The sequence below is a fragment of the Sinohyriopsis cumingii genome, chromosome 10 (genome assembly GCF_028554795.1).
Source record: "Sinohyriopsis cumingii isolate HCF-2022 chromosome 10, ASM2855479v2, whole genome shotgun sequence".
NCBI classification, from domain to species: domain Eukaryota; kingdom Metazoa; phylum Mollusca; class Bivalvia; order Unionida; family Unionidae; genus Sinohyriopsis; species Sinohyriopsis cumingii.
Window position 1 is genome coordinate 61,809,638 of NC_142970.1, and position 18,032 is coordinate 61,827,669.

General features: G+C 36.0%; 1 protein-coding gene across 2 annotated transcripts in view; it reads left to right on the top strand.

Annotated features, from left to right (window-relative positions):
* The first annotated feature begins 5,051 nt into the window (after positions 1-5,051).
* Positions 5,052-18,032, top strand: part of LOC149790237 (voltage-gated delayed rectifier potassium channel KCNH8-like) — a 301,499-nt gene continuing 288,518 nt past the window's right edge. For both annotated transcript variants that reach the window (XM_089972264.1, XM_089972265.1), the window contains exon 1: positions 5,052-5,601. In XM_089972264.1, the coding sequence (XP_089828390.1) occupies positions 5,526-5,601 (76 nt within the window). In that variant the 5' untranslated portion in view covers positions 5,052-5,525. The remainder of the gene's footprint in view (positions 5,602-18,032) is intronic.

Genomic DNA, 18,032 nt, shown 5'->3' on the forward strand with positions numbered 1-18,032 from the left:
CGTTTGGACAAGATAGTATAGAACATGTTAGTATTAGTTTGGATTTGATTCCTAATACTGTAATTTCCTTTCAAACTTGCATTTTATAATTTAGAAAATTAGATTTTATTTAGTTTTACAATACTTATTGGTTTACTTCCTCCTTTTAATTAGTTTATGTCCAGAGAGTCCAAACAAATAGGAATTGAACCACAACTACAGTCCACCTCAGTTCATTAAGAAATTGTCTTTGTATCTTTGGATTAGTATATTTATGTTCTGTGCTAGCTGGATAAAACATACACCTGTTTTCCAAGATAACAAACTAAAACATCACAGCTTTACAATTTCTTATTTGTAATTATGATAGATTTAGTTGGACGTTGGATACGTCGGAGGCGTTATACTCCTGCTGTGTAATCATAACTATATTGATTCCTTTAAGATAAGCATATGACAATTTCAGCAGGCTGTTTGATACATTTAAGACAAACGTCCATGTAATTAATCACTAGTTGTTCAGCAGGCTATTTGATATGTTTTGGTTAAAGCTGTGCATTTACTACAGTTTCCACAGTCCGCATAGTACATTTAAGACATGCATCGGTGCAATCATGACAGTTCCAGTAGGCCGTTTGATACATTGAATATAATATCGATGTTATCCTTACAATGTTTGCAGGTTGTTTGATCCATTTAAGACAAATATTGGTATTATCCTTACAGTTTTAGCAGGTCGTTTGATACACTGAAGACAAATATCGTTGTTATCCTTACGGTTTTAACAGGTTGTTCGATACATCGAAGACAAATAACGTTGTTATCCTTACAGTGTTAGCTGGTTGTTTGATACATTTAAGAAAAATATCGTTGTTATCCTTACGGGTTTAGTAGGTTGTTGATACGACAAATATTGAAGTTATCCTAACAGTTTTACAAGTTTGTTTGATACATTTAAGACAAACAGCAACGTATAAATCTTATTCGGTGTAATGCAAATTGCATCAGCGTTGAGATGCCCGCATTTCTGCACATAAAGCAAAACAGTAGATCAGCACGGTATAGAAGGCAATCCTATTTACCGCAGACTGGTGGGCGGTATTACTTGATAAACCGGTTTACCGCGGAATGGTAAGTGGCATTAGTACATGTACATTAATACGTACCGATAAACCGGTTTACCGCTAGTTATTTTTTCCGGTGGTATATCCGTTTTCACTGCACCGGTACTTGGAAAGTTGACGATAATAATGAATGTCCAGAAATGCCTGATTAATCTTGTTACAACTTTAATGGTATTAGCCGATTGTTTTCTGTATTCATGACCAATCAATTAGAAGAAGGAAAAAAAATCTTTGTTTTCCAAAACGGTTTTCTCTCTCTCTCTCTCTCTCTCTCTCTCTCTCTCTCTCACATTAATTAATGGAGAATATTACAAACATAATTATATGATAATCCATTTAGAACATGATTGACACGAGGTTTTGTTCTGTCTAATCGTTACTTAATTTCTCAAGTACACAAAATATTTTCTCTCTTTTCGAGTCAGTATGTTTAATGTTTACTGGCATTTTATGATAGATATATTGCCGTGGTGGTGGCATCCCACTCAATGTCTCCCTGCCTATTATACCAATAATATATCTAGTAAATAATAGCCTTCAGTATCATCACAGATTTGTATCAGTATGGTGTCTAAGGTCAGCACGATCTGTTGCACAGTATCAGTTATAAGGTAAACTTCGTTATCGCAATTTAACTAAGGCTTTTAGAATAAAATTTATTCAACAATCAATATACACATATAAAATTAATCTTTAAATGGTGCTGATTATATAATGTTTAGGGTAGGAAGGTGTAAAATTTCTTTCAGCTGATATATTGTCTTCTCTTTTACTTCAAAATAAACAATAAACAATTTGTCCCGAACAATATCATTGATTTAATATGGTGATCTCTTGAACAGAACAATATATTCTATTTCAGCCATTGACACACGGGACTGAGCAATAAAGACACAGGCCCCTGCTCCAGAATATTGCATTGTTTGTCCCAAATAAAATTGGGGCTTACCATAGTACGTCTTGCGATACGTTCATTAATACAGCGGTATACCGCGATACAACATTTATCGTGGTATCCAACTCTACTTTAATGTTTTATTATGTTCAATCAGGAATTAGAGCCTCTGATGTATCTCACTAATTATTACAGTGCGAAGCCCCTAATTTTCATAAAATTAGTTACATGGGTTCCAGTTTAAAATTATTACGCGCCATTCTGACCCCAGTAAAGGGTAACACCATGTGTTGAACGATCGAACAGTGTATCTAGTAATGTCAATCAGCAGGGCAGGCCATGCCCAATATTCTATTTTTGTGGAGGGCTTTTTGTATTTCGCTTGCGTGATTTCAGTGCATATACTGTACTATATTTATTTTGCATGATTTGTAACCAGTCTGGATTTTGCACTTAGATGCATTCTTACTAATTTAAGAACTGAAACTTGCTTCGCATGGTCCCAAGGTGGGCGAATTAACTTGTATATCCAATTATATTCTGTATTTAGAACGATCAAAAAATTATTTAAGTTAAATGTACCTTACAACGTCTACCGTCACAAATTAGGGTAATGCATTACGTTATGGCGATTGTAATATGGCTTTATCATTTTCATTGATGGACTGTTTCGTAGCAGTATGCATCGCATTGGACTTGAACAGGAAATAACACAGTTGAGCATTGTTCCTTGGTTGAAGATACATCTGGAGAGGACACACGTTTGCTAATTGCACTGGAATCCATATGCAGCAAATATATCTGAGATTGTACAGTTGTGTGTAATGGAGAGATCCAACGCAATCATTCATTTGACAAAAACAAATACCCAATCGAATCGTTATAATATGGCAAGCTGCAGTCGAGTTTGGTACATCTGAGGTATTCGTTAGAACTGGCTTCGTAACATCTGGAGATATTTTATTACCAAGAATTCTTTCTTTCATTACATCGAATCCCGTTTTCTTATTTCTTTCTTCTCTTTTTCATCTCAAATAAAATCTATTAAAGTGTTTTCTGCGCGTTTGCATATCCAAAACTAAATCATAGTTTAAAAGCGATGCAAATAAATGCTCATCGTGGCTTATTCAAAAATAAAGGATTCTGACAAAAAATGGCAGGAACAAATGCGGATAATGATATAGTTGCTCTAGGACCTCGTCCACATTGAAGTGCTGATTATTGGAGCAGGTAATATATGACCTCCTACCACCCTAATCCCGACCAGGTTCCTATAATACTTAGTAACGATGCTATGCGTAAATGGTCCATACCTCGTGAAAAAGACAAATGTATTGTAGAGATAATTAATCATTGTCCAAGCAGAAAACTTCTTTACCGTACGTGATTCCAGATCGTCACTCCTTTTTTATTTATTATTTTTTTATTTATTGTTTTATATCGGCCTCGTGCCTTATTACTACAGCAATAAAAGCGGTCTTAAACACGGTGTCAATTCAAAAGTAATTCGCAAAGACTTTACAGTTCCTGAGACTGAGATTTCAGGATAAGGACTCTTAACAAAAGCAGCCATTAGCGGCAATTATCCAACAGCATGCATTAACGAACAGTAGCACAAGATTAACATCGCTGGGACGTTGAAATTTGTCTAACGAGAGAACTTCATCTTAATGTTTAACGCGCATAACGGAGTTCTAATTTGGAGTTTTAAATTATGGGCTATCGAGTACAGGACCAGTATAGTAGTAAGCTACCAAACGTTATGGGCTGTTACCATGTAAATTTAACATGTATTACATTAGTACATGTGCTTTCTATAACAAAATAGTACGTATTGATCCAGTTGAACACCACAAGTTGTTGTTTAGTTTCTTTAAATGATACCTGAATTTTGTAGGTGAATGTTGCTAAAGGTATTTAATATAGGCACATTACGAAAATAAATGACACCATCTAAAGAATATAGTCTAGCAAAAGCATTAAAATTATCCATTAGGGAGCAACTTAAACTATATTGATTGTCTCCCTTGATACGAAATTTGCCATTTGTTTGGTCTTGTTTTGAATCTTTTACCTGTGAAAAATATTTTTGATAAAGCCTTGTTGGTTAAACCAAAATTATGAAATAATCCATCGGCTGATTGAAATCTGTTTCTGCTTCGGTGATTCTGGATCCCCTACGCTGGTTTTGGGTCTACATAGATAATTTTGGGTCTACATAGGTAATTTTTTAATTTTGGGTCTACATCAGAAATTTCGGATCGACACAGGTGACGATAACCGGACAGCAGAGTGTTTCAGCGTCTTTTAATTTTGCTTTTCTCATTAAAAGAGCCAATTAGGTTACAGTCTAAATATCGGTCTTGCGAAGGAAGCAGTTCGTTTAAAATCGTCTAGATCAGTATTTCTGAGTAAAATAACCGCCTCTCGACACAATGTCGGAAATATAGCTCTTTCCACATGTTTGGAAAGGAAAAGAGGTCATCTGCTATGCAAGGAATATGCTTTAAAATAAAATATAAAAAAAGAAGAAAATATGATTCTAATAACCTTCGGTTTATGTTTGGATATACTAAATAAATAAAGTTGGGATGCATTCATTCTGCAGTTAATAAATCATTCATTACATTCCAAACGAGCTCCTAAAGGAGCCTTACGATATACTTTATAGCCCCACAGAACTATTTCCTCTAGACTGACACAAGACTTATACGAACGAATGTCCTGCAGTTCATTCATTATTTTCGTGACAGACTGGCGTGTAAGCCGCCGGAAACAAATCCCACATAATACAAAGTAAATATATTCTACATGCGTGATTATTGATACAACTTGACCATTAATCTGTATAATTTGAACATCTAGTGGAGACAGAGATAGTTCGCTGTTGGAATACATTGATTTCCTGGCCATTCTAGCAGTCGCGTGTTGCTTTGTTTTGGTGGCGTTTCTACCACTAAGAGTAGTGGAGTATGTCACGCGCTTTTGTGAAAGCCCCCCACGTCATTAATAGGAAATGGAAATCACTTTGATCGCATTGCAGAAGTGAAGATAGAGCGATACAGCGCGTGTTGCTATAGTCTATATTAGCTGCTGTCGGTCGCCTTTGCTGAAATGTGAACTAAATGAATAGAAAGAGAATAACGTAAGCTCGCTGTTATAACATGCCAGGCTGAGGTGTGAATGAAATACATATTGAGGATACAAGTGTGAAATAGAACGTACGATGTAGTAAAATAAAAAAATAAATATCAAATGGAATGATATTGTGACACAGACTTTGAATCTTTGTTAAAGGATGTAATTTGTGTACATAACCAACTGATAATCACACGAGTGTAATAACGAAACGATACAAGTGATGATCGTCCGCTTCACAACTTTTATCATGTTCTATATGATTTGCAGTAGATGTTCATGGATTATTTCGGTCAACACCTGAGAAGCTTTCTAATTAAGGGATTTGTACTTGCAGAGTTTTGATTCCCGGATTTACACTGTGGCTGATTTAACCTCTAGGAAGAGACATGACGCATCGAAAAGGGTTACTTGCGCCACAGAATACATTTTTAGATACGATAGCGACAAAATTTGACGGCACACGTGAGTACTGGTTGCACTTTTCTGATGTTTATTATTATTAAATTTTATTATTATTATTATAGAGAGAGAGGGAGAAATTTACACCAAACACAACGGAAAGAGCTATCTCTGAATTATACAGGAGAATGCTTTATAATACAATGCATATTTAGTACAATTAATACTTTCATACTAGTTAGAGATTCTTTTTATTAAAAAAAATCGTACTATACTTAGAGTCTAACCCGGGTTCGCGGGAAATTGAACCAATCGTCTCGTCTGCACACATCAGTCCATTTCCATCACAACTAAGCACACGTCACCAAACATGACGCGACAATGTCAGTGGTATAAGCACTAGTCAGTAGCAGACAAATTCGCATGTCGTACTAGTGATTTATTCTCATCTGACTACACACTCATTCCGGATTCCTACCACAGATTTCGAGGTACATATAATTAATTATAGAGAATTAGAAACACACACACACACACACACACACACACACACACACACACACAACATAATGTGCTATCCCCAGACTCTACAGGAGAATGCTTGATAATATCTAGCAAGGCGATGGGTGCCGTTTACCCGTGGACCAGGGTTCTGATCTACGTAAACCAGGGGTGCACAATACCCGGCCCTCGGGCCGGATCGTGAACGTGTTCTGTCCGACCCTCAGGGGAAATTAAAAAAACACAAATCTGGTTCGTGAACAGTGATTATATTAAAGAAATTAAAGTTTGCGGCCCTCGATGGGTCTTTAAAAATGCAATCTGGCCCTTGGCCTAAAAAGTTTGTACACCCCTGGTCTACACTATGAATTAAAAATCTCTCTAACCTGTATAACAGTGTTATTTGTCTTATATATATATATATATATATATATATATATATATATATATATATATATATATATATATATATATATATATATGTGTGTGTGTGTGTGTGTGTGTGTGTGTGTGTGTGTGTAGTTTGAATATAAGTTTGTTTTAAATGTTATTACTGTATGTGTTTCTGTTTCTTGCTTTGAAACATTCCGAGCCATTGGAAAACATCTGCGCGTTTTTCTATATATAAATGAAAGGACGATGAGGAGATTCTTCTGTTTGCCCACTTAACCCCCTCCCCGCACTTATGTCCCCTCTTTTCACCATACCCTTTACCAGCCCCACTCCCGCACTTAATCTATTAAGTATTGCTTGAAATGAACCTCTTGATAGGAAAGTGACGATGTAAGAACACTTCATATAACCAATATTATTTTTATTGATTATTCACTTCAAATATAAAGCACATCACCAGTGCCTCCCACAGTATTCCACAAACGAAACTGATAAGTCTAAGAACATAATGGTTATGAATGGTATATTTAACATTCCAAGTTTCTATATTGAACGAATCTTATCATGTTGCCTGTTCTGTATTTGCGTACGATGCACTCAGTTCCGCGTACTGGAATCTGTGTAGTTCACATACAAGTCATGAACATAAACCCTTCCAATAAACATCAGTTTGAAGTAATAAAACGTGAAAGATAAACGACAAGTTGTAAAATATATAGAACTAAAAATACTCAACAAGATAAACACATATTGATAAAGTATAACATTGAGAACTATACGATAAAAACGATTAAAGGGTTATAAATTTGTGTGTATATATATATATATATATATATATATATATATATATATATATATATATATATATATATATATATATATATATATATATATATATAAAAGTTAACATAACATAACATTTCATTTCCTCTTTTGTTTAACCTGTTATCACAGGTTTCTTAAATACACATGGCAAACCATTACGACCATTTAAACAGTCATTAAATCATCTATGGTGATTTTTAAATGAATGTGTCACTATTACCCTCTAACCCAGTTTTCCTATTATATTCACGTTGTTATTCCACAAGCATGCATCCTCTTCACGATCTTATTACACATACATAAATCCTGTTCGCGTTGTTCTTACACGGATTTGCATCGCATTTACGTTCTTATTACACATACATAAATCCTGTTCGCGTTGTTCTTACACGGACATGCATAACATTCACGTTCTTATTACACAGACATAAATCCTGTTCGCGTTGTTATTACACGGACATGCATCGCATTCACGTTCTTATTACACATACATAAATCCTGTTCGCGTTGTTCTTACACGGACATGCATCGCATTCACGTTCTTATTACACATACATAAATCCTGTTCGCGTTGTTCTTACACGGACATGCATCGCATTCACGTTCTTATTACACATACATAAATCCTGTTCGCGTTGTTCTTACACGGACATGCATTGCATTCACGTTCTAATTACACATACATAAATCCTGTTCGCGTTGTTCTTACACGGACATGCATCGCATTCACGTTCTTATTACACATACATGTGCTGCTCTACCATTCCCTTTTCAGGATGGAGCAAAATTACCCTCGTATTTAATTGTTTCGTTCTAGTCACGTTATTAGACATATTTGTATCCTAGTCACGTTCTTTTTAGACATACATGTATTCTAGTATCGATCTTATGATTAAATACGTATATCCTAGTCACGTTGTTTTTATACATATGTGTATCCTGTCAAGTTGTTATTAGACATACGTAAATCCAAGTCACGTTGTTATTAGACATACGTGTATCTCTGTCAGTTATTAGACATACGTGTATCCTAGTCAGTTATTAGACATATGTGTATCCTAGTCAGTTATTAGGCATACGTATATCCTAGTCACGTTGTTATTAGACATACGTGTATCCTAGTCACGTTGTTATTAGACATACATGTATCCTAGTCACGTTGTTATTAGACATACGTGTATCCTAGTCACGTTGTTATTATACATATTTGTATCAGGTTGTTATTAGACATACGCCATTCCCAATTATTGTGTGCAATATTATCCTCATATTTAATAGTTCTATCCAATCACGTTGTTTTTACGTACACATACATTCTATTGCAAAATCATCACGATTTGAACATTACCCCGTCCACTTAATGCTCTTAATCTACTAACGTTTTCTTAGGGAAAGAAAGATTAGTTCGATTTAATGAGCTATATTCCACACGAATGCATATTGATTAAACAAGGTAATCATTTTCAAAACACGTGTTGACAGTTATATACGGTTCGAGTCATACATGTTTTCGTCGAAACTGGATTTGTTATAACAATGGAGAAAGACAAACGTTTCAAGCAGACGTGTTGAATGAAAGATGTTGTTGTTGTTGTGGGGTTGATAGGCTGTGCATGGTGGGAAGTATAAATGGTGGAGGAAGAACCCGGGTAAACCCCGGGAAGAACCACCTACCCACGAGAAGCTACAGGCGAGTTTTCTCACATACCCACGTTAGCCGAATCCTAAACTCGAACCCACGCAGACAGAGGTGATATGGCAGTGATCCGTAACGGAGAGCGCATTAGACCACTCGGCCACTGAATGAAGGTACTTAAATGCTATGCAGCTGACTGTCGTATACACTGTTTTAATATGCCTTCATGCCGTATACATGCATGTCTTGTACACGGTTTTAATATGCCTTCATGCCGTATAAATGCATGTCGTGTACACTGTTTTATATGCCTTCATGCCGTATACATGCATGTTGTGTACACTGTTTCAATATGCCTTCATGCCGTATACATGCATATCGTGTATACTGTGTTAATATGCCAACATGCAGTATAAATGCATGTCGTGTACACTGTTTTAATATGCATTCATGCCTTACACATACATGTCGCGTACACTGTTAATTTGCATTCACGCTGTATACATGCATGTCATGTCCACTGTTTTAATATACCTTCATTCCTTATACATGTATGTCGTGTACACCGTTCATATGCATTCACGCTGTATATATGCATGTCGTGTACACTGTTTTATAAGCCTTCATGCCGTATACATGCATATCGTGTACACTGTTTTAATATGCCTTCATGCCGTATACATGCATGTCGTGTACACTGTTTTAATATGCCTTCATGCCGTATACATGCATGTCGTGTACACTGTTTTAATATGCTTTCATACCGTATACATGCATGTCGTGTACACTGTTTTAATATGCCTTCATGCCGTATACATGCATGTCGTGTATACTGTTTTAATATGCCTTAATGCCGTATACATGCATGTCGTGTACACTGTTTTAATAGGCCTTCATGTCGTACGCATGCAGATCATGTTCACTATGTTAATATGCATTCATGCCGTATACCTGCATATCGTGTACACTATGGTAATATACCTTCATTCCTTATACATGTATGTCGTGTACACCGTTCATATGCATTCACGCTGTATATATGCATGTCGTGTACACTGTTTTATAAACCTTCATGCCGTATACATGCATATCGTGTACACTGTTTTAATACGCTTTCATGACATATTATAACTGTATATAGTGTATACTGTGTTAATATCCCTTCCTGCCGAATACATGTATGTCGTGTATACTGTGTTAATATGCCTTCATACCGTCAACATGCATGTCGCGTACACTGTTTTAATATGATTTCATGCCATATACATACATGTCGTGTACACTATTTTATATGATTTCTTGTCGTATAATTGCATGATTCAATGTTGCATGCTTTAATTTTTGTGCTAAAAGATAGTCTCGTTTCGAACTAAATATTCGGAGATCAGACTTAAGTTTTTATTTTTTATTTAAATGTTAACATGAAACTCATATATATATATATATATATATATATATATATATATATATATATATATATATATATATATATATATATACGATTTTTCGCAATGGATTTTGTGTTACCCAAACATGATAAGAAGGAAACATTATTATTATTATTATTATTATTATTATTATTATTATTATTATTATTATTATTAAATTTTGTATCTTAATCAACCATTGACACACCAGATCCCTTGCTGGATCCGCTGTTTCGTACATTAGCCGATATAATAATGCCAGACACGCCACTGGGATTTAAATTCTGCCTTAGATGCAGTTTGTGTTTACATGCATGCACGTATACACTTTGTGTTTACATACATACACGTATATTCGACAGTTAGTCGGCTGTTGCCTGACGGCGTGAGAGAGTTTTGTTCAATTTAAAAGGGATAATAATTTAATTTATAGGCGATTTGTTGCCACTTCGATTCCCTCTTAATTTGTCCCATTGTTGAACGGACTTGCACATGTTTAATTCGTCACGTACACGTTTAACTTTTCTATATTTATATTATTTATTTTTTTAATTCGGTCATCCCAATTTTCACTCTACTTCCTTTTCTACTTTTTTATATTCCGGTCCTAGGACGGGCAATTAATCTAGTTAAATCGTTGGTCAACATAAATTTGAGGTGAGAAGAAAAATGCACGGAAGGCGAGTTGAAACTATACATGGACGAAGGCGTCCTTGTTGACTTATCGTAGGATCCCGTGTAGTAACGTTATTGCTATTGTAATATCACGATTGTTACATCATTCGTGTGATATCATTATTGTTAAAACCTTCGTGTGATAACTTTAATGTTAAATCATTCGCGGGTCACCTTCATTGTTAGTGCATTCGTGCGATACTTATATTGTTTAAGCATTCGTGCGATACTTACATTGTTCAAGCATTCGTGCGCCACGTTTACTGTTAAAGCATTCGTGTGATAATTATAATTTTAAAGAATTAGTGTCACTGTTATTATTAAAGCATTCGTGTGCCACCTTTATTACTATTATTGTTTGGACATTCGAGTGGTATTTATATTGTTTATATATTCGTGTGATTCCTTCATTGCTGAAACGTTCGCGCGATACTTATATTGTTACCACCAAAATCGTGTGATACCTATATTGTTAAATCATTCGCGTGCCACCTCTTGTTGTTAAAATGTTCATGCTATACACATATTGTTAAAGTGTTCGAGGATATATATATATATATATATATATATATATATATATATATATATATATATATATATAATAGTCCAGTTCGAAATAATATACTCGAGTAACACATGTGGTCGGATTAAACATATTTTATTGTCGCAATATGTTAGAAGGGCGTTGGACACAAGTTATTACAACTTATGTGAGCCCTCTCCCTATATTATACTAGTATCAGAACATATTTCAACATAACAACAGGGACTGATAATGGAGAGAGAGAGAGAGAGAGAGAGAGAGAGAGAGAGAGCTTCATGATTTGTGTATGTTTTTGAAATCGCCCGGTATCAGTTACATGTTTGCATACTTGTATAATTTTGTATTTTTCATTTGCATTGCCCTTTCCCCGGAGAAGTAAATCTAAGCTAATAGCTTGATATGGCGCTGATATTAATTGTCTCATCAACACATTTCCTTGCTCACTGTACTAGGGACATGACATGTTTCAGTCCTACCACATGTACAAAACGGGGTGTCAAACAAGTTGAACGTGTTAAAGATCGTTTTCGAATGACCTTAGTGTTATGTCCCATCCTTTAGTGAATTTAGTCAACTTCTAACTTGTCGAATAGCGGTAGGCAAGGATAATAAATAACTATAGCGCTTTAAACTGTGTAATTCAGGTACCATCATGTAATTGTGGAAAGCCACCTGATTTTCTTTTTATCAATTGTTATTTTATAGTATATTTCTAGATTTGAATCACATTTGCCTGCGACGATTGACCTTCTATCACAAGGTTTTCACAGTTACTTTATAGTCTAAAATGTAAAGTCTTTAAACTTCTTACACGTTTTATTTGGTGGAGGTAGAACCGGGGATGACCCAGTAAAGAACCACCGACCCACAGAAAGGAAAGGTACTGTCAAGCTTTCTCACGTGCCCACGGTTGTCGGGGTGAGACGTAAATGTTATTATTTTTGTATAATTTATATTCATGTATTTAACCCATGCCTCTCTCTCTCTCTCTCTCATTATTGCGCTATATACTTTTATGTGCCAAATTTGGATTCCATTTTGCGCGACGATTTCATCTTATGACATCAAAATGTGTTTAAGCTACGTAAAACTCGTTTTCCAAATCAAATCCACAAGGTCATTGCGTCATGACGACACAGATCACATATCTTACACTACCTACATGTGCCATTCCGTATAAACTATTTTTATGAATAAAATTGGAGAATAGCTCAACCTCAATACACCTGCAGCGAAATATTGTGTATGCAGAGCGCAGACAGTTGCTTTTTACATCAGAAAGATATAATGCTTCTACCAGAACCTTGTTTACATCCTAATTCAAGTACAACTTCACATGCTTCGCAATGACTGTTGATATTCCAGGATTCGAATCAAATACCTAGCCTACACCATGCCGATTTAATAGCCTGTTAATAGAAAATTATTACTCATATTTGGTACAAGCTTTCCATTTTATATTGTCTCACCGAATAGGCTGAGTGGTATAAAGCGCTCTCCGTTACGGATCACTGCCATCTCACCTCTGTCTGCGTGGGTTCGAGTTTCGGATTCGGCTAATGTGGGTATGTGAGAAAGCTTGCCAGTAGCTTCTCGTGGGTCGGTGGTTCTTTCCGGGTTCTTCCTCCACCACTAATACTGGTCGCCATGTATAGCCTATTGTGTGCCGAAAAATGGCGTTAAACCGTACAACAACAGCAACAACAACTCACCGAATAGTTTAATTATATAACCTCGTAGGTTATTCACCGAGTAATGAAATTATTGCACCCAACGTCATGCCGTGTAGAATGCTCTAGCATGTTACGAACTGAATATCGAAAATATTAAACCTAAGGCCATGCGGTGTAGAATGCTCTAGTATGTTATGAACTGAGTATTGAATATAGTATCCCCCATGACCTTGAGGCGTAGAATGCTCTAGTATGTTATTGACTGAGCATTGAAGATAGTATCCCCATGGTCATGCAGCGTAGAATGCTCTAGTATGTCATTAACTGAGTACTGAATATAGTATCCCACATGACCATGCAGCGTATAATGTATAGTACGTTATTAACTGAGTATTGAAAATATTACCCACCCACCCCTCCGATCGTGCGGCATAGAATGCTCTAGTATGTTATTAACTCAGTACTGAAAATAGTATCCCCATCCAAGACCATGCGGCGTAGAATGTTCTAGTACGTTATTAACTGAGTATTGAAAATATTACCCCCCTCCCCCCGATCATGCGGCATAGAATGCTCTCGTATGTTATTAACTGAGTATTTAAAATAGTACACCCCCCCCCCCACCATGCAGCTTAGAATGCTCTAGTATGTTAATAATGAGTATTGAATATATTCCACCCCAAGACCATGTGGCGTAGAATGCTCTAGTATGTTATTAACAAAGTATTGAAAATATTACCCCCCTCCCCATACCATGCGGCGTAGAAAGCTCTAGTATGTTATTAACTGATCATTGAATATACTATTATTTAAATTTTAAGTCAATAACTTTTAATATGTACTTAAAAACAAGAATATTACCCATTATGTTATCTTGGGTATAGCACAAGAGAAACAAACTCATATATGCAAATTTACTGCCTTGGAAGCTCGCGCGTACATTTTGTGCTTCTCATTCAGAAATGAACCAGATTAAGTTTGTTCCTCGATAAAAATGTTATGTAACCAAACATGTCATGCAAATATTGGCATTAAGAAAACAAGTCATGTAAATATTGGCATTAAGAAAACAAGTCATGTAAATATTGGCATTAAGAAAACAAGTCATGTAAATATTGGCATTAAGAAAACAAGTGACGCAATTCACGAATTAAACTTGAAGATAAAATTATGGAAAGATGAGTCGGAAACACTGCGTCAAAGTGTGTTTCTAGTGATTGTCCATATTCGATTTTGCTGTCATACTTGCTGGTAAAGTTGAAATGTGCAGTGCAAGTTGGGATTATTTCGAAAGCATGTTGACCCATTGGTCTTACATACCACTCTTACATACCACCTGGAAATAATGATAATTATTCATTTTGGAGGTCGATGTGTTTGATAAAGTTCCTAGTACATGATAAAACAACGTTATTCAAAGTGGATAAAAGTGCAGCGCACTATTTACGTGAAGTAGCTGTTGTTCGTTATTATCATGCATCAAAGGTTAGTTTGACTTCTCTCTCTCTCTCTCTCTCTCTCTCTCTCTCTCTCTCTCTCTCTCTCTCTCTTTAACATTCAGACACAGGTACCTGGGTGACCGGATCGTTTATAGTCCTATTACGTCTTACGATTTGAGGTATCTGCTCGTTTTCTCTGATCCAAACTTTACTATTTCCCTTGAGTGGAATAAAAAAAATCCATATTTCATCACTTGTTACAATCTCATTCAAATATCTCTGGCCAATCTTTCTGCAATTTTGTCGAGTAGTTCTCCGGCTGCTTCATCTCCAGTCTGTTTGTGTCCAATCGTTAAAAAACGTGAATCGCATCTTGAACAAACCTGTCTGAGGTTCGAGTGATTCCTCCCCATATTAAAACATAGATGGCAAATCAATGCCAGCCAAATTAAACATATATTGCAATGTGTATCAAATATCTTTGTTAAATTGCTCGCTTTGCAGTAGTCACTGCCTGTTCCCCAATCTCTGACAACGATCTTCGAAAACATGGATCTTGTATGGATTCTCGACTCTCTAAAGCGATGAAACCACCTCAAAATTGTAGAATATAACAGGGAATTGCATCTGTAATCTTTAATTTGGTCGGCCTTGATATCGGTCAGTGATTACACCAAGTTTGCTCTTTGCTCCGTGGCAGAATTGTTTGTCTTTTCTTTTACATTTTTACGTGACTCCCATATACCTATGACACACATACCTGCAGATGTTTGACGTGCCGTACATGCAGCTGCAAATCGATTTTAGAACTTTTTTCGACAGCGGAAAACAAAATACGAATTTTTGCCCGTATTTGTATAGGAACAACAAGGCTATTGCAGCACATGCCTGTCATAACCAAACAAGGCCTTCTGATAATGTCGTACATACCAACAAAAAAAAAGGTCTGACACAGTCGTACATACCAAATAAATCGATCTGATACAATCATACACATAGTCGTACATACTAATTTGAACCAGTCTAATATAGTCGTACATACCAAATATGACCAGTATAACGCAGTTGTACTTACGAAATTGAACTAGTCTGATACATTCGTACACATAAAATAAGACCAGTCTGATACATTCGTACACATAAAATAAGACCAGTCTGATACATTCGTACACATAAAATAAGAACAGTCTGATGCGTATATACTAAATAAGACCTCTCTTGTATAGTCATACATGCCAAGTAACATCAGTCTGAGAGAGTTGTACATAAAACCAGTCTAAAACAGTTGCACATACCAAAGAAGACCAGTCTGGTACAATCGTACATGTGACTCTTGATACTATCATGTTCTTAATCTTCAGTACAGTGCTGACCTTGACGACAAACCCGAAATGCTAGTGTTCTATTAGAAAACTTAACATTCGCAATCACCGCTCTGGTGGACTAGGGGATTGAGCATCCGCCTCGGATGCGGGAGGTCGCAGGTTCAATACTCAGCCGAGTAATACCAAAGACATAAAAATGGTAATAATAGCTGCTTCGCTAGCCGCTCACCATTATGATGTTAGTGTTAGGACTGGTCGGCCTTGTGTCAGGATGATGTGACTGAGTGGGGACATCATCGTACATGTATGCGGCATGATTACCTCAGTACTAGACGTCAATATAAGCTATCACACTGCATATATAGTAGCCGTATAACTGAATTGGTTTTTGAAGATACGTTACAAATCTAAAACACACACACACAAACACACACACACACACACACACACACACACACACACACACTCACCACTCGCAATCTTAAGAGATGCAACTCTGCACCCGAACTTAGCAAAAGAAAGAAAAGAACTATGCTTTACAGTAATACTTCGTACAGTACAGTATTCTTTTTTTTAAAAAGAAAGTGTAAGTTATATGTGTTGTTCCTCCACTCCTACGATCAAATCCCCTGAATAACTACCTACCAATCTGGATTATATTAACATGTAACGTTTTCTTGAACACTTTAGTCGTACTCTTTGTACTACTGCATGCATTCGTCTTTAATATCAGCATTGTCTTTGATCTGACAGCACCAATTTGTTAGCTTTTGCAGTTCCGTTGATAAAACACCAGCCGAACACACATTTATTGATCATATCACTATTTAAAATACACGATGATGACACTGTGTGCATGGCGCTTTTTAATGCCCCGCAAACAAAGGCTGCCAACCCATATTCCTGTGACAGCTGCCGCCAGCGTGTTTCCAAACAAAAGCTCTGTTCTGGACCGCAATAACGAACGCACAATATGTGCAACCTCGTACTGTTGCGCTATAGGGTTATACCGACAACATCCTTGATAACACACGACAAGGTAGTCTCACAATTCATTTATATTTGGCGATTAAAATATTTGGTACATTTGGCAACTATTTGGTGATCACTGAATTTAAATAATTGTACCTGTCTGCTGTATGTAAATAACTATATGTACATTTTCGAAGGAAACATATGACATGACCATTTATACCGTATGGAAATGCAAACCTTTCTTTTATTACCGTAGCAACCGCTTTAATATTTCTGTAATTGATATGCCTCAATCGAATATGATATCTAAAATATAGTAGAAATCAATTTTATTTTCTAATCCGCTTATCAATGGTACAGACGTGCTTTTATCATGTGCCACACCAATAACGCTGGTTTTAATTTTAAATGCAAGGTCAATAATATAAATACTTAAACATTATAGCCAGAGTGCATAATCTTGTCGCATTCTTGATCTAACTTGTAATTAATGTCTGAATCAACCATTTTTAAGCGAATGTAAAAGTGAAGCATACGTTCTGAGCATTGTGTTTACGTCTTTCTTCCTTCAGTCGTTTTTTTCCTACATGTAATAGTTTACAGTCTTGAAATCGACGAGTCATGGAATGTCGATAATTACACCATGTTTTGTCTCTCTCTCTCTCTCTCTCTCTCTCTCTCTCTATATATATATATATATATATATTGAATTAGTAATCACATGGGGTCAACGGGACTAGATAAGTTAATTTCATGAAATCATGGGATTCATTTTACTCCTATCCATGTCCAATGGAATACTGCCCTGTTTGAAAACAAACGATAAACAAGGACTGATACATAATGTCAAAAGAAGAAGAAAATGCCTGAATCATTATTTAAGCCGTACACGTTACATCTTTGGGTGTTTATTTACGATAAACAAGGACTGATACCTAATTTCAAAAGAAGACGAAAATGGTTGAATTATTATCTAAGCCGTACACGTTACATCTTTGGGTGTTTTTTTTTTTACGATAAACAAGGACTGATACCTAATTTCAAAAGAGAAACAAAAGTGGTGTAACCATTATCTTCCCCG